Source organism: Heptranchias perlo, chromosome 3, assembly GCF_035084215.1.
Source record: "Heptranchias perlo isolate sHepPer1 chromosome 3, sHepPer1.hap1, whole genome shotgun sequence".
In the NCBI taxonomy this organism is placed as follows: domain Eukaryota; kingdom Metazoa; phylum Chordata; class Chondrichthyes; order Hexanchiformes; family Hexanchidae; genus Heptranchias; species Heptranchias perlo.
In genome coordinates, this window is record NC_090327.1 from 4,920,850 (window position 1) to 4,942,050 (window position 21,201).

At 43.9% G+C, this 21,201-nt stretch overlaps 1 protein-coding gene across 5 annotated transcripts in view; it reads right to left on the bottom strand.

Moving 5' to 3' along the window:
- ss18 (SS18 subunit of BAF chromatin remodeling complex) overlaps positions 1–21,201 on the bottom strand; it is a 103,574-nt gene that overhangs the window by 39,260 nt on the left and 43,113 nt on the right. For 3 of the 5 annotated variants that reach the window (XM_067977838.1, XM_067977809.1, XM_067977827.1), the window contains exons 5-7: positions 18,991–19,206; positions 16,074–16,238; positions 14,818–14,919 (exon numbers count right to left, since the gene is read on the bottom strand). In XM_067977838.1, the coding sequence (XP_067833939.1) occupies positions 14,818–14,919; positions 16,074–16,238; positions 18,991–19,206 (483 nt within the window). The remainder of the gene's footprint in view (positions 1–14,817; positions 14,920–16,073; positions 16,239–18,990; positions 19,207–21,201) is intronic. The other 2 variants (XM_067977817.1, XM_067977831.1) reach the window with 1 other exon arrangement.

A 21,201-nucleotide genomic window follows, 5' to 3' on the forward strand; every position in this document is an offset into this window, starting at 1 on the left:
AATCACCTTAAATCTGTGTCCTCTGGTTCTCGACCCTTCCACCAATGGGAACAGTTTCTCTTTATTTACTTTATCTAAACTCTTCATGATTTTGAACATTTCTATCAAATCTCCTCTCAACCTTCTCTGCCCTATGGAGAACAAACCCAGCTTCACCAGTTTATCCATGTAACTAAAGTCCCTCATCCCTGGAATCATTCTAGTAAATCTTTTCTGCACCCTCTCTAAGGCCTTCACATCCTTCCTAAAGTGCGGTGCCCAGAATTGGACACAATACTCCAGTTGTACCGAACCAGTGTTTTATAAAGGTTCATCATAACTTCTTTGCTTTTGTACTCTATGCCTCTATTACTAAAGCCCAGGATCCCGTATGCTTTTCTCACCGCTTTCTCAACCTGTCCTGACACCTTCAAAGGTTTGTGCACATATACCCCCAGGTTTCTCTGTTCCTGCACCCCCTTTAGAATTGTACCATTTAGTTTATACTGCCGCTCCTCATTCTTCCTGCTAAAATGTATCACTTCGCACTTCTGTGTTAAATTTCATCTGCCACGTGTCCGCCCATTCCACCAGCCTGTCTATATCCTCTTAAAGTCTTTTACTATCTTCCTCACTGTTCACTACACTTCCAAGTTTTGTGTCATCTGCAAATTTTGAAATTGTGCCCTGTACACCCAAGTCCAAGTCATTAATATATATCAAGAAAAGCAGTGGTCCCAGCACCGACCCCTGGGGAACACCACTGTACACCTCCCTCCAGTCCGAAAAACAACCGTTCACCACTACTCTCTGTTTCCTGTCACTTAGCCAATTTTGTATCCATGCTGCTACTGCCCCCTTTATTCCATGGGCTTCAATTTTGCTATCAAGCCTATTATATGGCACTTTATTAAACGCCTTTTGAAAGTCCATATATAGAATATCAACTGCATTGCCCTCATCAACCCTCTCTGTTACCTCATCAAAAAACTCTATCAAGTTAGTTAAACATGATTTGCCTTTAACAAATCCGTGCTGGCTTTCCTTTATTAATCCACACTTGTCCAAGTGACTATTAACCCACGCTGACATTAACTTTGATTTTTTATGTATTTAAAATTAATAGCAACAAAAAGGTTGAAACTGGGAAAATTACGGAAGAAGAATTAGGGCACAATGCAAGGATTATGAAAGCAGGACTTAAGGTCACAGTCGACCCGATCATGCTGAAAGTAAAAGCCATAAACTGGGAGTGGGTGGAAGATCAAATTGACTATTTGAAAAATACTATCCACTCACACAATTACTTTACAATTCATTAAATAATGCACATGATTAAACCTGACATATGTTATACCTTTTTACAATATGTGGGGAAAGCAAATAGTGCCTTAATTATATAAAAAATATAAGTCTGCATGAATGGAACATAGAGAGATATGTAATCTCAGAATGTGAAGAGACAATCTCCTCCAGAACGTCATGACTCTTGGCCAATTATTCGGCACATGTACTTTATTTTTCATACCCTACAACAATGCCTACATTTCAAAAGTACTTTGTTTGGCGAACAGACCTCTACCTTGCGGAGGCTGAACGCCAACTCTCCGACACCTCCTCCTACCTCCCCCGGACGGTAACCCCACGGCTGAACATCAAGCCCATAGTTTCCCAGACCATCACTGATCTCCATCTCCTCCTCTCCACGGCCTCCAACCCCGCACAGCCCACTTCTACCTCCTTCCCAAGATCCACAAACAGGAGACTTCACCTGCAGTATTGCGTATAGCTTTGGTCTCCTTATCTAAGGAAGGATATACTTGCCTTAGAGGCGGTGCAACGAAGGTTCACTAGATTAATTCCTGGGATGAGAGGGCTTTCCTATGAAGAGAGGTTGAGTAGAATGGGCCTATACTTTCGGGAGATTAGAAGAATGAGAGGTGATCTCGTTGAAACATAGAAAATAGGAGCAAGAGTAGGCCATTCGGCCCTTCGGGCCTGCTCTGCCGTTCAAAATGATCATGGCTGATCGTCTAACTCAGTACCCTGTTCCCGCTTTTTCCCCATATCCCTTGATCCCTTTAGCATTAAGAAATATATCCATCTCCTTCTTGAATACATCTAATGACTTGGCCTCCACTGCCTTCTGTGGTAGAGAATTCCACAGGTTCACCACCCTCTGAGTGAAGGAGTTTCTCCTCATCTCGGTTTTAAATGGCATACCCCATATCTTGAGACTATGACCCCTGGTTCTGGATTCCCCAGCCATCGGGAACATCCTCCCTGCATCTAGTCTGCCTAGTCCTGTTACAATTTTATATGTTTCGATGAGATCACCTCTCATTCTTCTAAACTCCAGTGAATATAGGCCTAGTCGACCCAATCTCTCCTCATACGTCAGTCCTGCCATCCCAGGAATCAGTCTGGTAAACCTTCGTTGCACTCCCTCCATGACAAGGACATCCTTCCTCAGATAAGGAGACCAAAACTGCACACAATACTCCAGATGTGGTCTCACCAAGGCCCTGTATAACTGCAGTGACATCCCTGCTCTTGTACTCAAATCCTCTTGCAATGAAGGCCAACATACCATTCGCCTTCCTAACTGCTTGCTGCACCTGAATGCTCGCTTTCAGCGACTGGTGTACAAGGACACCCAGGTCTCGTTGCACCTCCCATTTTCCCAATCTATCACCATTCAGATAATAATCTGCCTTTCTGTTTTTACAACCAAAGTGGATAACCTCACATTTATCCATGTTATACTGCATCTGCCATGTTCTTGCCCACTCACCCAACTTGTCTAAATCACATTGGAGCCTCTTTGCATCCTCCTCACAGCTCACATTCCACCCCAGCTTTGTGTCGTCTGCAAACTTGGAAATGTTACATTTAGTTCCCTCATCCAAATCATTGATATATATTGTGAATAGCTGGGGCCCAAGCACTGATCCCTGCGGTACCCCACTAGTCACTGCCTGCCACCCGGAAAAAGACCCGTTTATTCCTACTCTCTGTTTCCTATCTGTCAACCAATTCTCAATCCATGCCAGTATATTCCCCCCAATCCCACGTGCTTTAATTTTGCACACTAACCTCTTGTGTGGGACCTTATCAAAAGCCTTCTGAAAATCCAAATACACCACATCCACTGGTTCTCCCCTATCTATTCTACTAGTTACATCCTCAAAAAACTCCAGTAGATTTTTTAAGCATGATTTCCCTTTCATAAACCCATGCTGACTTTGTCCAATCCCGTTAATGCCCTCCACGTGTTCTGTTATCACATTTTTATAATAGACTCTAGCATTTTCCCCACTACTGATGTTAGGCTAACTGGTCTGTAATTCCCTATTTTTTCTCTCCCTCCTTTTTTAAATAGTGGGGTTACATTTCCTACCCTCCAATCTGTAGGAACTGTTCCAGAGTCTATAGAATTTTGGAAGATGATCACCAATGCATCCACTATTTCCAGGGCCACTTCCTTTAGTGCTCTGGGATGTAGATTATCAGGCCCTGGGGATTTGTCAGCCTTTAGCCTCATTAATTTCCCTAGCACTATTTTTTTTTACTAATACTGGTTTCCTTCAGTTCCTCCCTCTCACTAGACCCTTGGTTCCCTAACATTTCTGGGAGGTTATTTGTGTCCTCCTTTGTGAAGACAGAACCAAAGTATGTGTTTAATTGTTCTGCCATTTCTTTGTTCCCCATTATAATTTCCCCCATTTCAGACTGTAAGGGACCTACATTTGTCTTCACTAATCTTTTTCTCTTGACATATTTATAGAAGCTTTTACAGTCAGTTTTTATGTTCCCTGCTAGTTTACTCTCATACTCTATTTTTCCCCTCTTAAATCAATCTCTTTGTCCTCCTTTACTGAATTCTGAACTGCTCCCAATCCTCAGACTTGCTGCTTTTTCTGGCAATTTTATATGTCTCCTCTTTGGATCTAATGCTATTCCTAATTTCTTTTGTAAGCCACTGTTGAGCCACCTTTCCTGTTTTGTTTTTGCACCAGACAGGAATGAATAATTGTTGTAATTCCTGCACACGTTCTTTAAATATTAGCCATTGCCTATCCACCGTCAACCCTTTTAGTAAAGTTCCCCAATCTATCATAGCCAACTCGCACCTCATACTTTCGTAATTTCCTTTATTTAGATTCAGGACCCTAGTTTCGGATTCCACTACTTCACTCTCCATTTAATGAGGAATTCTATCATGTTTTGGTCGCTCTTCCCTAAGGGACCCCGCACAACAAGATTGTTAATTATTCCTTTCTCATTGCACAATACCCAGTCTAGGATCACCTGCTCTCTAGTTGGTTGCCCAACATATTGGTCCAGAAAACCATCACCTACACACTCCAGGAATTCCTCCCCCACAGTATTATTGCTAATTTGGTTTGACCAATCTATATGTAGATTAAAGTCACCCATGATTATAGTTGTACCCTTCTTGCATGCGTCTCTAATTTCCTGTTTAATGCCCTCCCCTACATCTCCACCACTGATACAAGATTATGAGGGGGCTGGACAGGGTAGATGCTGAGAGTTTGTTTCCCCTGGCTAGAGAGTCTAGAACTAGAGGACATAGTCGCAGGATAAGGGGTCAGCCATTTAAGACTGAGATGTGGAGGAATTTCTTCACTCAGAGGGTTGTAAACTTTGGAATTCTCTACCCCAGAGGGCTGTGGATGCTGAGTCATTGAATATATTCAAGGCTGATGTGGATAGATTTTTAGACTCCAGGAGAATCAAAGGGTAAGGGGCTCGGGCGGGAAAGTGGAGTTGAGTTTGAAGATCAGCCATAATCTGATTGAATGGCGGAGCAGGCTCGAAGGAACGTATGGCCTACTCCTGCTCCTATTTCTTATGTTCTCCATCGCATCTCTTCTGACGATATCACCTTCTACACCAGTGCTTCCGATATGTCTTCCCTTTTCCCCAACTGAGGACTCCCCTCCACGGTAGTTGACAGGGCCCTCAACCGCGTCTGTCCTATTCCCCGCACTTCTGTCCTCACCCCTTCCATTCCCTCCTAGGACCACGATAAGGTTCCTCCAGTCCTCACCTTCTACCCCATCAGCCTCCACATTCAACGTATCATCCTCCGCCATTTCCGCCACCTCCAGCGCGATCCCACCGCCAAACGCATCTTCCCCTCCCCCTCCCCTTTCAGCATTCTGAAGGGACCGCTCCCTCTGCGACACCCTGGTCCACTCTTCCGTCACCCCCAACACCCGCTCTCCTCCCCACGGCACCTTCCAGTGCGAGCGCAGGAGATGCAACACCTGCCCCTTTCACCTCCTCCCTTCCCATCGTCCAGGGCCTCAAACACTCCTCCCAGGTGAAACAGCGATTTACTTATACTTCTTTCAAGTTAGTATACTGTAATCTCTACTCACGATACGGTCTCCTCTACATTGGGGAGACAAAACGCAGATTGAACACCTCCGTTCAGTCCGCTAGCGTGACCCTGATCTTCCGGTCGCTTACCATTTTAATTCTCTGTCCCACTCCCACTCTGTCCTCGGCCTCTTACGCAGCTCTAATGAAGCTCAACGTAAGCTCGAGGAACAGCACCTCATCTTTTGATAAGGGACTTTACAACCTTCTGGACTCAACATTGAGTTCAACAACTTCAGATTATAACCACTGCTCCCGCTTTTTTACGGACAGCAGGTGCTGCTAATGATTCTGCTGTTGCTATTTACGCCTCCTCTGGACCCATCTTTTGTTTCTTTACTTGTCCCATTTCCACCCCTTTTTGCCCTGCACTATCAACCCTTACGTCATTTAATCATTCCTGCCCTCCACCCTATCACAGACCTTTCCCTTTTGTTCTTTCCCCCTCTTCTCCTTTTCCCTGCCTCTGCACTCGTTTATAAACGGTTAAGTCTCTATGTTCTTCCAGATCTGACGAAAGGTCATCGACCTGAAACGTTAACTCTGTTTCTTCTCTCTCCACAGATGCTGCCCTGACCTGCTGAGTATTTCCAGCATTTTCTGTTTTTATTTCAAAAATACTTTGTTGGCCGTGAAGCGCCTTGCGATGTCCTGAGGATGTGAAAGGCACGATATAAACGTCAGCCGTGGCTCAGCTCAGTAGGTAGCACGATCGTCTCTGAGTTAGTAGGTGTGCCCAACTCCAGAGACTTGAGCACAAAATCTGAACTGACACTCCGGTGCAGTACTAAAAAGATTATCTGGTCATTATCTGTCACTGTTATGTGTGAATTATGGAATTAGGCAATCAATCAATAAATAAATAAAAGATTTGCATTTATATAGCGCCTTTCACGACCCCCGGACATCCCAAAGTGCTTTACAGCCAATTATGTACTTTAGTCACTGTTGTAATGCAGGAAACATGGCAGCCAGTTTGTGCACAGCAAAGTCCCAAAAACAGCAGAGATTAATGACCAGGTAATCTGTTTCACTGATGTTGGTTGAGGGATAAATATTGATCAGGACACTGGGGAGAACTCCCCTTCTCTTCTTCGAAATAGTACGATGGGATCTTCTACGCCCATTTGTGGGGGCAGACAGGGTCCTCGGTTTAACGTCTCACCCGAAAGCCTGCACCTCCAACCGTGCAGCACTCCCTCCAGCACTGTACTGGGAGTGTCAGCCTGAATTACTTGCTCAAGACTCTGGAGTCTATAAGCCAATACTGGTAACCTTCCCCACGTGGGAAACTGAGAATGTGTAACCACCATGTTCACTAATTCCATAGCACTGAAGCCAACAGTGACACACCATTAATGTCCAGTACCATACTGCAATTGAGCACATCCCATGGGAACTTCTATTGCTACCAGGCTCAGGTAATTTCAAAAAATAAACAATTGCGATTTGGTTGGAGCCAATTCAACTGGAAGAAAGAGGAAAGGAAAGATAAGAGGAAAGTTTCGCAGAAAAACAGAGTCCTCGATGACGTACAACAAATATGGAGAACTCAAAAAGTTACAAGAAAACTCAGGAGGGAGAAAAAAAATGAACAAATGGAAAAACAAACTTATTTGAATGTTATTCCAAACAGAAAGGTTTGTGGAAAATCCAGGGACGAATGTAAACAGGCTGCACTAATCTCAGATATAACTTGTTTGCACAAAGATTTGTCCGTTTTGTGGAATAAACTGCCCCCAAGTGGAGTACATGCAGAATTATTCGTAAACAGTACCTTCAAAGTTCTTGATTCAAACCAGGAACTCTCACTTTTCAAGTCAAAAGAGTAATCCCACTTAAAAGATTCATAACCCATTTCTAATTTAATGTGCGTTAAATACTCGGGAGTATTGTGCACAGTTCTGGTCTCCATATTATAAAAAGGATATAGAGACACTGGAGAAGGTGTGAAAAAGATTTACAAGGACGATACCAGAACTGAGAGGTTATATCTATCAGGAAAGACTGAACAGGCTTGGGCTCTTTTCTCTAGAAAAGAGAAGACGGAGGGGTGACCTGAGTCTTTAAGGTTATGAAGAGGTTTGATAGGGTCGACGTAAAAAAGGTTTCCACTCGTGGAGGGGGGGGGGGGACCAAAACTGGGGGCAAAAATATAAGATAGTCGTCAATAAATGCAATAGGGAATTCAGGAGAAACTTCTTTAACCAGAGAGTAGTGAGAAGGTGGAACTCGCTACCACAAGGAGTAGTTGAGGTGAATAGCAGAGATGCATTTAAGGGGAAGCTAGATAAACACATGAGGGAGAAAGGAATAGAAGGATATGCTGATAGGGTGAGATGAAGTAAGGTGGGAGGAGGCCCGTGTGGAGCATAAACACCGGAATAGACCTGTTGGGCCGAATGGCCTGTTTCTGTGCTGTAAGTTCTACGTAAATTCACAAACATAACTAGCTGTATGGCTGACAGACTGTTGGGAAAGAAATGCGCTATCGAGCTTTTAGAGTAACTTCTCCACCTGCACAACATCTACCACTAAAAGGCAGACAGAAGGGATTACTGGAGAGCCAAGAAGTGAAGGATAGCAGGAACTGGGAGGGAACAAAGCAACATTTACCATTTGTAGGACGCTCTGTCATCCTACTCTAGATGGTCCAATCACTTTGATAAAACTCTCTCTAGAAGCACATACAGATAGGGTTAGATGAAGTAGGGAGGGAGGAGGCTCGTGTGGAACATAAACACAGGCATGGACCTGTTGGGCCGAATGGCCCGTTTCTGTGCTGTACATTCTATGTAATTCCATGTAACTCACCACCATATAATCAATACATGCTGCTGATATTTTTTTAAATTGCATTGTTTAGCGTGTAATTTTTTTAAAAATGAAAGTCCCGAGTTATTTTGTTTCAGTGTCTGGTCGGGGAAGAAAAGGTTCTTCACACAACATGAGAAGCGTCCCAGCAAAAGGTTTTGGGTTTTTTTTGGACATCATAAAAAGTATGTGTTATTTTGGAACGACAGTGTTGCAGCAAGTGATACTTACAAGCTTCTGGTCAGTGAAAGCCCAGTTCCTTTATTTTTAGGTACAAGTTCAATTTCATTTGAACGCTAAATTAATATTTAGAAAAAAAACTTAAAGTGGGATATCAAATTAACACGTATGGGTCCCTTATTACAAATGGCTGTTTAACCCTTTCTTTTCACTTCAGCTCCAACATTAAGGTGGTCATGGAAAAGGACAGGGAGAGGCCGGAAATAAAGGTTCTAAATTGGGGGAAGGCCGATTTTAATAGGATAAGGCAGGATCTGGCCAAAATGGACTGGGATCAGCTGCTTGTAGGAAAATCCGCATCGGAGCAATGGGAGTCTTTCAGAAGGGAGATTGAGACCATACAATGGCAACATGTTCCCGTAAAGGTCAAGGGTGGTTCCAAGAACTCCAGGGAACCTTGGATGTCAGGGGATATACGAGAATGGATTAGGAAAAAAAGGAGGGCTTTTGGCAGATACAAAAGGCTAAAGACGGAGGAAGCCCTAGAGGAGTACAAAAAGTGCAGGGGGATACTTAAAAAAGAAATTAGGAGATCAAGGAGGGGCCATGAAATAACACTGGCGAGCAAAATAAAGGAAAATCCTAAGATGTTTTATAAGTATATTAAGGGTAAGAGGATGACTAGGGAAAAAATAGGGCCCATTAGGGACAAAAATGGCAATCTGTGTGTGGAGCCGGCAGATGTAGGAGGGGTTCTAAATGAATTTTTTGCATCTGTTTTCACTATGGAGAAGGACGATGTAGACATAGAAATACGGCAGGGGGACTGTGATATACTCGAACATATTAACATCGAGCGGGAGGAGGTATTGGCGGTTTTAGCAGGCCTAAAAATGGATAAATCCCCAGGCCCGGACGAAATGTATCCCAGGCTACTGTGTGAGGCAAAGGAGGAGATTGCGGGGGCTCTGACACATATATTCAGAACCTCTCTGGCCACAGGGGATGTGCCAGAGGACTGGAGAACCGCTAATGTAGTACCATTATTCAAGAAGGGGAGTAGGGAAAAACCGGGGAACTACAGGCCAGTGAGCCTAACATCAGTGGTAGGAAAATTATTGGAAAAAATTCTGAAGGACAAAATTAGTCTCCACTTGGAGAAGCAAGGATTAATCAGGGATAGTCAACATGGCTTTGTCAAGGGAAGATCGTGTCTGACTAATTTGATTGAATTTTTTGAGGGGGTGACTAGGCGTGTGGATGAGGGTAACGCAGTGGATGTGGTATACATGGATTTCAGTAAGGCCTTCGATAAAGTCCCCCACATGAGACTGGTCAAGAAGGTACGAGCCCATGGAATCCAGGGTGCCTTGGCACTTTGGATACAAAACTGGCTTAGTGGCAGAAGGCAGAGGGTGATGGTCGAAGGTTGTTTTTGTGACTGGAAGCCTGTGGCCAGTGGGGTACCACAGGGATCGGTGCTGGGTCCCTTGCTGTTTGTGGTCTACATTAATGACTTGGATATGAATGTAAAAGGTATGATCAGTAAGTTCGCTGATGATACAAAGATTGGTAGGGTGGTAAATAGCGAGGAGGATAGCCTCAGTCTGCAGGATGATATAGATGGGTTGGTCAGATGGGCGGAACAGTGGCAAATGGAATTTAACCCGGAAAAGTGCGAGGTGATGCACTTTGGAGGGACTAACAAGGCAAGGGAATACACAATGAATGGGAGGACCCTAGGCAAGACAGAGGGTCAGAGGGATCTTGGTGTGCAAGTTCACAGATCCCTGAAGGCGGCGGAACAGGTAGATAAGGTGGTAAAGAAGGCATATGGGATACTTGCCTTTATTAGCCGAGGCATAGAATATAAGAGCAAGGAGGTTATGATGGAGCTGTATAAAACACTGGTTAGGCCACAGCTGGAGCACTGTGTGCAGTTCTGGTCGCCACACTACAGGAAGGATGTGATCGCTTTGGAGAGGGTGCAGAGGAGATTCACCAGGATGTTACCAGGGCTGGAGCGCTTCAGCTATGAAGAGAGACTGGGAAGATTGGGTTTGTTTTCCTTGGAGCAGAGGAGGCTGAGGGGGGACATGATTGAGGTGTACAAAATTATGAGGGGCACAGATAGGATGGATACTAAGGAGCTTTTTCCCTTCGTTGAGGGTTCTATAACAAGGGGACATAGATTCAAGGTAAAAGGCGGGAGGTTTAGAGGGGATTTGAGAAAGAACTTTTTCACCCAGAGGGTGGTTGAAGTCTGGAACTCACTGTCTGAAAGGGTTGTGGAGGCAGGAACCCTCACAACATTCAAGAAGCATTTGAATGAGCACTTGAAATGCCATAGCATACAAGGCTACGGACCAAATGCTGGAATATGGGATTAGAGTAGACAGGGCTGATGGCCGGTGCGGACACGATGGGCCGAAGGGCCTCTATCCGTGCTGTATAACTCTATGACTCTATTAGTCCAAACAGCTATTTGCCGAAGCTACTCTCATTGGTGATGGCACTGATTTGCCATCTTCCCAAATCCCCATTCAAGTTGAGGCAAATATCATCAATGCATTTAAGGGGAAGCTTGATAAGCACATGGGGGAGAAAGGAATAGAAGGATAAACTCCTCGGGTTAGATGCACCTGAAGAGCCGTGACCTACAGGGCTACGGACTAAGTGCTGGAAAGTGGGATTATGCCGGGTGGCTCATTTTCGGCCAGCGTAGACACGATGGGCCGAATGGCCTCCTTCTGTGCCATAAATTTTCTATGATTCTACCTGGGATCACTATCTGTTCTCTGGTCCAAAACTGGACAGGGGCTAGATGTGGAGTTAATTCACTTTTATTTTGTTTATTTTCTTTCCCATCAAATCTCCCACCTCTTGCCACATTACTCCTTTAATTGTCAGCCATGGCTCAGTGGGCAGCATTATCGCCTCTGAGTCAGAAGGTTGTGGGTTCAAGTCCCACTCCAGAGGTTTGAGCAGAGAATCCAGCCTGACACTCCAGTGTAGTACTGAGGGAGTGCTGCACAGTCAGAGGTTCCGTCTTTTGGATGAGACATTAAACCGATGTCCCATCTGCCCTCTCAGATGGACGTAAAAGATCTCCTGGCACTATTCGAAGAGCAGGGGAGTTCTCCCCGGTGTCCTGGGCCAATATTTATCCCTCAAGCAACATCACTAAAAAAAAAAGATTAACTGGTCATTATCACATTGCTGTTGGTGGGATCTTGCTGTGCGCAGATTGGCTGCCGCGTTTCCTACATTATGACAGTGATTACACTTCAAAAGTACATCATTGGTTGGAGAGCTTTGGGATGACCTGAGGTAGTGAAAGGCGTTATATAAATGCGAGACTTTCTTTCTTTATACCTCACTTTCTCCATTATTTTACTGACATGCTGTATCTAATATTTAAAAAAAGATGAGTTGGAATTGTAAAGTTTCTGGCTCTGTTGTTATACTTTTGATCTCCTCACTTTATTTTAGCTTTTGTTCCTTCCTGGACACTGTTTTCATTTGAAGTGATTTCATTTTTTAAAAACTTCATGGTTTGTTCAATTGCTTATATTGTGGAGATGCCGGTGATGGACTGGGGTGGACAAATGTAAGGAGGTTATAGTCCAACAGTTTTATTTGAAATCACAAGCTTTCGGAGGCTTCCTCCTTCGTCACCTGACAAAGGAGGAAGCCTCCGAAAGCTTGTGATTTCAAATAAAACTGTTGGACTATAACCTGGTGTTGTAAGACTCCTTACATTTATTTTGTATTGATCTAAGGCAGCATGGGGCAGACTACAAGCCACTCCAGCTCTGTAAATCCAAAAAAAAAGAATAGCATGCAAAGTTCACCCACCAGTCCTGCGCTGGAGAATTGAACAGATGTAACTTATTATGGGAAGAATGTCAGGAGGGTGGGTGGAGAGGAGACTGCTGACTGCACAGCCACTCTGCTTCCGAGATGGAGTTTACCGCCTGTGGACTGGAAACTGGATAAAAACAGGGTATATGCTTTTGTTACCTCCAGACTCGATTGTTCCAATACTCTCCTGGCCAGCCTCCCACCCTCTGTAAACGTGAGCTCATCCAAAGCTCTGCTGCCCGGATCCTAACTCGCACCAATTCCCGTTCACCCATCACCCCCCTGTGCTTGCCGACCTACACTGGCTCCTGGTCCAGCAAAGCCTCAAATCTAAAATTCTCACCCTGGTGTTCAAATCCCTCCACGGCCTCGCCCCTCCCTTTCTCTGTAACCTCCTCCAGCATTAAGAGATCTCTGCGCTCCTCCAATTCTGGACTCTTGCGCACCCCCGATTTTAATCGCTCCACCATTGGCGGCCGTGCCTTCAGCTGCCTGGGCCCTAAGCTCTGGAATTCCCTCCCTAAACCTCTCCGCCTCTCTACCTCTCTCTCCTGGTTTAAGACGCTCCTTAAGACCTACCTGTTTGACCAAGTTTTTGGTCACCTGTCCTAATATGTATCTCGGTGTCAAATTTTGTCTGGTAACGCTCCTGTGAAGCGCCTTGAGACATTTTACTACGTTAAAGGCGCTACATAAAAGCAAGTTGTCACTGACAACATAAAACAGTGAAATTCTTTTTAAAACCAGTCTCTCCCATCACATGGCAATAAAAGTTGCTATCCCAAACAAAAGGATTCAAGTCCAGCATTATTACCTCAAAGTACTTAGAGGCAAGCAAGGAAGTAGTTTATCATGAAGTTCTCTCACTTGTGGGGTACTTTCAGATCAGCTGTTGATATTTTATCAAACGCAAAATATGTATCTTTTCTCCTTTCTAAGTAGCACAACTGAATATGTTCTTAGTGGTAACATTGTTTTTGCATTCTGTAGGTTCTGTTTTCATAGAACCGTACAGCACAGAAGGAGGCCTTTCGGCCCGTCGTGCCCGTGCTGGCTCTTTGAAAGAGCTATCCAATTAGTCCCACTCCCCCTGCTCTTACCCCATAACCGTGCAAATTTTTCCTTTTCAAATATTTATCCAATTCCCTTTTGAAAGATACGATTGAATGTTTCCACCGCCCTTTCTGGCAGTGAATTCCAGATCATAACAACTCGCTGGATCTCTCCATCTGGTTCTTTTGTCAATGACCTTAAATCTGTGTCCTCTGGTTACTGACCCTCCTGTCAGTGGAAACAGTTTCTCCTTACTTACTCTACCAAAACTGAAAATGGCTTTTAAAAAACTATACTGAACCATTTAATAGTTTCATTGGTGCACACTGGTCGGTTTCGTAGTAAATTAAATATTTTTTGATATGTAAATACTTTTAAAACGTGCCGACTAGCGCCTGTGCGCCTAAGGAAACGAGCGCAATTTGAAGAGCCTTCCCGAACCAGCGCAATGTCGACCCGGGGGCAGGGCCAGTTTCTTGAACGGGTCCCGATTCGGGCGAATTGAATCTTAAACCAGGGTAAAAGATCGCTGAAAACTCTAAAGTAAGTGGATTTGGGCGTAACTCACTTGCGTTTAAAATTCCCCCGATCTTTTTGCTCTGGTTTGGCTGATTCCGCCGGGATTACGCGATACTTTAAAAGTCGGTCACACAAACTGCACAAGGAAACACACAACTTGTGAAAAAGGGCTCGGGAGGTGAAGCTAGTGATTAAAAAAAAAATTGTTTTAAGCATTTTGTTCTGCAGTGACTGATAATTCTTTTATTAAAAGAAACATCCTGTGTAAACCTGGAAAAGAAATCCGTGTGTGTGTGTGTGTGTGTGTGTGTGTGTGTGTTTTTGCAAGTATTTTACGATTATTCACATTTTGTTCCTCGGCAGTAAGAAATGTAGCGGTAGCAGCACTTAGCTGTCAGTTAGGTGACCCCAGCTACAATGGCTTTGCGTATTAAGTCACATGTGCTGCAAAAATGGCCCAATGTTGACCATAGCTGGAGCCACTCTCATTTCCCCTCCCTCCCCCAAAAAAGTTGGAATTTGTTTAACTGCACAGTTAGCTCTACGTTGCTCACCAATCCTTCCAATTTGAATCCATTCATTGTCGAGTTTTCCTGATCTGCCCACTATTTTTAACCTCTCTATACACGGATGCATTTAAGGTGATTCGTACACGAGGGAGAAAGGAATAGAAAGGATGTGCTGATAGGGTGAGATGAAGATGAAGTGAATAGAGCGGGTGGAGGCTCGTGTGGAGCATAAGCAACCGGTATTGACCGGATGGGCTGAATGGCCTGCTTCCTGCGTGCTGCAAAAATTCTATGTAATTCTCTCAAACAAGCTGACGACACCCAGCTATCCTCATCAAAAGCTTCAGCTGAGATTCGCCTGCCTAGAATCTAGTCCAACAGGAAAAGTGAACAACAGTCTGTGGTTAGACCTAACGTTACTTTCATGTATGCAACAGAATGCAGCAAGAAAACAAAAGACAAAAAAAAAAAATTTATAGGCATGTATTACCATCAGAATAATACTGCTGGTTCATGCTCTCTGGGGGGCCCTGTCCATGAGTGTACTGATCACTGTAGTAATCTTCCTGCCCTGCATATTGTGGTGGAGGACCTAAAAAAGTAATAGTCTCACGTTAAGTGTAGCCTTTGCTGTTTGGTATTTATTTATAGATATATATATATATAAAAATATATAAAAATTACAGATACAACTAGCTGATACAAGAAACTTTTAAGTTTACTGTGTACACTACTGGTGAACATTGAAAGAACAATTTCATCAGAACACAGATACTAAACATTCTCTTGACTTCCATTAAATTTTGTCTACTGGTTTTCACAAAAGGCACATTTTCGTCACTATACAGGTTTGATACTGTCGCCCTGGTGTTGAAAAGGAAAAAGTACACAACAGATTTTCCGTTAGCATGCGGAGGATTTTCACATGAGAGAAACACAAAATGGAAAGCAAACAATTTTCTTCACTGGCATTGGTAGTTTACCTCGACCGTTACAGGACTCACATACAAGACCGTCACCTTTTATAAAATCGGCACAAGCTTCTCTTGCAATAGGCTATAATCAAAGTGCTCTATGGTAGCCTGCAGTACTGCTGGTTTTAACTATGCAATTGAGAGGATGTCTGAAATGACTACTATTTGAGCACCAACAAAAAGCGTCTTTTTTGTTTTAAAAAAAAAAGCTAAAACTTTCCATCCACCACTGTTTGGAAGAGCAGTGAGAAAACACACAAAAAAAAACTCGTCACAAGTGAAGTGACGCATTTGGGAGCTCGTCTCATTCACCAAACCCACCTTACAGTTCCAGAGACCCTCAGTGGAAATCTTAAACTGAAAACATTCTGACCACCTGTTATAAAGTACTTCCGTTTCTTAATCTGCCCCAAAAAATAATAATAAAGAAAGATCATAGGTAAATCAGTGCAACTGGCTAAGTCCTGGTGTGACCAGTGAAGGAAAAACTAGCAACTTCCAAGATGGTCAAAATCATAAAGAGGATTCTAAATAAATACTGGACCTACTAATCCAAATTAGGATGGAAAAGTGCAACTTCTTCACTTGAGAGCTAATTTCCTTCGGGATTCAGGAAACAGTTTCCATAATACATCAGCACAATTAATTATTCGGTCATACTGACGCAAAGCACACAGAGATATGTGCTGTTAAACTGGTCGACAAGACTATTAAATCTAGTATCCGGGCACGTAGTTACAATACCCGATATAATATTTCTTGTTGGACTCACCTTGCTGCGCTGGCCTGTAAGGGGGCATTTGTCTCTGCCCCATCATGTGATTTGCTTGGTTAACTTGACTCATCATGGTCATGGGTGGCTGGTTTGGATAATGCTGTGCCCCTCCCTGTGGCATATTGTACTGTGAGGCAGATGGCTGCTGATGCATCATTGGACCTGAAAGACACGTGTGTCATTGTTAAGGCTGTTCAGCAAGTTCTCGTGACTCATAGAATGGTACAGCGCAGGAGGAGGCCATTAGGCCCATCGTGCCCGTGCTGGCTCTTTTGAAAGCGCTATCCGATTAGTCCCACTTCCCCCTGCTCTTTCCGCATAGCCCAGCAAATTGCTCCTTTTTCAAGTATTTATCCAATTCCCTTTTGGAAGTTACCATTGAATCTGCTTCCTCCACCCTTTCAGGCAGCGCATAACAACTCGCTGCATTAAAAAAAAAATCTCCTCATCTCCCCTCTGGCTCTTTTGCCAACGACCTTAAATCGGTGTCCTCTGGTTACCGACCCTCCCGCCACTGGAAACAGTGTCTCCTTATTTACTCCATCAAAACCCTTCATAACTGGAGAACTGGACTCGAGACCAGTTCTGCATTGTGTACTCCAAGTCATTCAGACAAGAAAATTCAATGCTCATATTTTCTTTAATCTCGCCCCAACTGTATAGGTGGTAGAAACATGACTCTAGAATAACAGAATATGGACCAGATCAAAATATCACCACCTGAAACCACCAAAACTCCCATTTAACATCTTAAATCAGGTAATCCAACCACAAAGTGGACCCTGTACAAATAAAGGTAGAAGCATAAGCTAGTACTTCAGATGGGGTCTTAAATTTTATAACTTTAGACACCTAGGTGTCGGCCGTGGCTCAGTGGACAGCATGCTTGCCTCTGAGTCAGAAGTCCCACTCCAGAGACTTGAGCACAAAGTCCAGGCCAACACTCCCAGTTGGGGAGAGACTGAACAAAATATAAGCATTGAATTTTCTTGTCTGAATGATTTGGAGTACACAATGCAGAACTGGTCTCGAGACCAGTTCTCCAGTTATGAAGGGTTGACAGAGTATACGAGGAGACACTGTTTCCACTGGCAGGAGGGTCAGTAACCAGAGGACACAGATTTAAGGTAAACGACAAAAGAACCAGAGGGGAGACCAGGAGAATTTTTTTTTTTTTTAAAACACAGCAAATTGTATTGATCTGGAATGCACTGCCTGAAAGGGTGGAGTACTGAGAGAGTGCTACACTGTCGGAGGTGCCGTCTTTCGTGTAAGACATTAAACCGAGGCCCCGTCTATCCCCTCAGGTGCATATAAAAGATCCCATGGCACTATTTCGAAGAAGAGCAGGGGAGATCGCCCTGGTGTCCTGGCCAATATTCATCCCTCAAACAACATCACTTAAAAAACAGGATTATCTGATCATTTATTTAATTGCTGTTTGTGGGACCTTGCTGTACGCAAATTGGCTGCCGCGTTTCCCTGCAATACAAAGTAACTGCACTTCAAAAGTACTTCATTTGACTGTAATGTGCTTTGGGACATCCTGAGGTTGTGAACAGCGCTATATAAATGCAAGGCTTTCTTTTCTTTTTCCTTTACCACTATGTTTTTGCCCAAAACAGAACCAAGTGCTTCAAAGGTGCAGAATCCCCTTTTTGAAGATAGTGAAAGACATCACGGTTAACTTACAGTTTACACACTGCACAGATACAAGCTGCATTTTTTTTTAAAAGTTACATTTCCTGTGCAGAACACAGTTAGATTTTTTTCTGTTCTCTATTCTAACTTTGAAAAAAGCTGAAAAGATTTGGGATTCCCTCCTTATATTTAAGTTTGAGGCTTCAGTTAAGTTTACACCTGTACACTTCCCATTCACATCAACAAGACAAATTGAAGTTCAATGTATCAATATGATTGCTGGGTAGAGCCAAATGATTCAAAGATCCTCTAACGTCAACAAAAAATTTTCCAATTTTCGTGAGTACTCAACACCTTCAAGCTCGGGAAAGGGTTTCTTAACATCTTGTGAACAGAAGGAAGAAATAATCTAACAGGATAGCCTGTATCAGAAAGAAAGCAAACTGATTTGGACACCTCTTCTCTGGGTTATTCTCATTACTAACCACTTTCCTTATAGTTAAGTTGAACTGGTCGCAACCTCGGCGTCCAATTTGACCCCGAGCCGAGCTACCAACCCCATATCCTCTCCGTCACCAAGCCCGCCTACTTCCACCTCCGTAATATCGCCCGTCTCCGCCCCGCCTCAGCCCATCTGCTCCTGAAACCCTCATCCATGCCTTTTGTTACCTTCAGACTTGACGATTCCAAAGCTCTCCTGTCCGGCCTCCCATCTTCCACCCTCTGTAAATTTGAGCTCATCCAAAACTTTGCTGCCCGTATCCCAACTCGTACCAAATCCCGTTCACCCATCGCCCCCTGTGCTCGTTGACCTACATTGGCTCCCGGTCCAGCAATGCCTCAATATTTAAAATTCTCATCCTTGTGTTCAAATCCCTCCATGGCCTCACCCCTCCCTATCTCTGTAACCTCCTCCAGCCCTACAACCCTTTGAGATCTCTGCACTCCTCCAATTCTTGCCTCTTGCCCATCCCCGATTTTAATCACTCCACCGTTGGCGGCCGTGCCTTCAGCTGCCCGGGCCTCAAGCTCTGGAATTCCCTCCCTAAACCTCTCCATCTCTCTCTCCTCCTTTAAGACGCTCCTTAAAACCTACCTCCTTGACCAAGCTTTTGGTCACCACGTCTCTAATATCTCCTTATGCGGCTCATTTGTCAAATTTTGTTTGATAATCGCTCCCGTGAAGCGTCTTGAAACTTTTACTACGTTAAAGGCGCTACATAAATGCAAGTAGCTGTTGTGGTTGAGGTGAACGCACAAGCGTTTTAAGTACCTTGGCTTGGTTGCATGTTCATGTTAGGTCGAGGGCCATAGTTACCCATCGGCTGTCCTTGGTTCATGTTCATTTGGTTCTGCACTGGCATGCCCTGTGAAGATGGCACTGAATGGTTGTAGCCTCCCATGGAGCCATGGCTACTAGCTGGCATGTTCACAGAGGCGGTCGCCATGCTTGGCTGGCCTGGTCCTTGCACTGGCATGTGATTTGGCCCTGGAGATTTGGAAAAAAAAATAAAACAGCACTAACGGAAACTGATTTTATTTTTCTTCTAAAAGTAATGTTTTCCATACACAAGTACAGTTAACTTACTTCCACATTTTACTATGGATGTGGCAAAGTCACTGGTTGAAGGGTAACCCAGACTGGAGATCTATCTGAATGTGTGTTTGTAGTTTACTGCACACACATGGAACTTTAGCAATAATTACAACCAGACAACTACAGCAAAAACAAAAACAATTAAAGTGTCAACAGACTCTCATCGACAATTCTAACATTGTTAAATCTTTTTATTTCATACTCATTTGTTTAGAAGGGGGGGAAAAAATGTTGTCCCTTTTAAATATCTATGTGTTTGTGTATAAATATAGCAACACAGGTTGGTTAGGCCACACTTGGAGGACTGTGCACAATCCTGGTCTCCATATTACTAAAAGGATGTAAAGGCACTGGAGAAGGTGCAAAGGATGATACCAGAACTGTGGAGTTTATAACCACCAGGAAAGACTCAACAGGCTGGGACTCTTCTTTAGAAAGGTATCAGGGTGACCTGATAGAGGTGTTTAAAATGATTTAGGGGTTTGATAGGGTAGACATAGAGAAGATGTTTCCACTTGTGGGGAATCCAAAACTAAGCTTGTGATTTTCAAATAAAACAGTTGGACTATAACCTGGTGTCGTAAGATTCCTTACATTTGTACACCCCAGTCCATCACCGGCATCTCCACGGTGTGGTACTGAGGGAGTGCTGCACTGTTGAAGGAGCCGTTGAGACATTAAACCTTCCGGATGAAACGTCCGCCCTCAGGTAGATGTAAAACATTCCACTGGCACTGGCCAATATTTATCCCTCAAGCAACATCACCAAAAACAGATTATCTGGTCATGATCGCATTGCTGTTTATTACAACAGTGACTACACTTCATTGGCTGTAAAGATAGTGAAAGGCGCTATATAAATGCAAATTCTTTATTATGAAAACTTTTAAAGTTTTTGTTTAAGCATTGAACATAGATGATATTATTGACAGTAATGAGCCCAGCAGTGTGTGGTGGTTAAATTAACATTAATAGAGAGATAGAGAGTGAATATCTGCAGGGGTTCTCCTGCTTGTTCGCTGTAACTTTGGCGAAAAAGCCGAGGGGGCCACAAAAAAACAGCATAAAAGGAGTTTCAACCGTGCTGTTAGTTGAGCTACCCCATGATCAGGCGCGAGGACCTCATCACACTAATAGTACGCTTGAAGTCATCACCAAAACAATTAAGGTGAGAATGCAACAAGCTCAATTCTTGAAAAGGGTGACAATACTTCAAATTAATGAATAGGTCACTGTAAAGATACTGGATGGGGGCAGCTGCAACGACACTCAAGGAGCTCGACATCATCCAGGACAAAGCAGCCCGCTTGATCGGCAGCCCACCCACCATCTTAAACATTCACTCCCTCCACCACTGGCGCACCGTGGCTGCAGTGTGCATCAGCCACAGGATACACTGCAGCAACTCGCCAAGGCTTCTTCGACAGCACCTCCCAAACCCGTGACCTCCACCACCTAGAAGGACAACTTGTAGATGATACACACTTTTTGTGTCCTCACCGTAGAAGGCGCAAAAAGCATACTAGCAATATAAGAACATAAGAAATAGGAGCAGGGGTAGGCCAATCAGCCCCCTCGAGCCTGCTCCGCCATTCAATAAGATCATGGCTGTTCTGATCCTAACCTCAAATCTAAATTCATGTCCAATTTTCTGCCCGCTCCCCGTAACCCCTAATTCCCTTTACTTCTAGGAAACTGTCTATTTCCGTTTTAAATTTATTTAATGATGTAGCTTCCACAGCTTCCTGGGGCAGCAAATTCCACAGACCTACTACGCTCTGAGTGAAGAAGTTTCTCCTCATCTCAGTTTTGAAAGAGCAGCCCCTTATGCTAAGATTATGCCCCCTAGTTCTAGTTTCACCCATCCTTGGGAACATCCTTACCGCA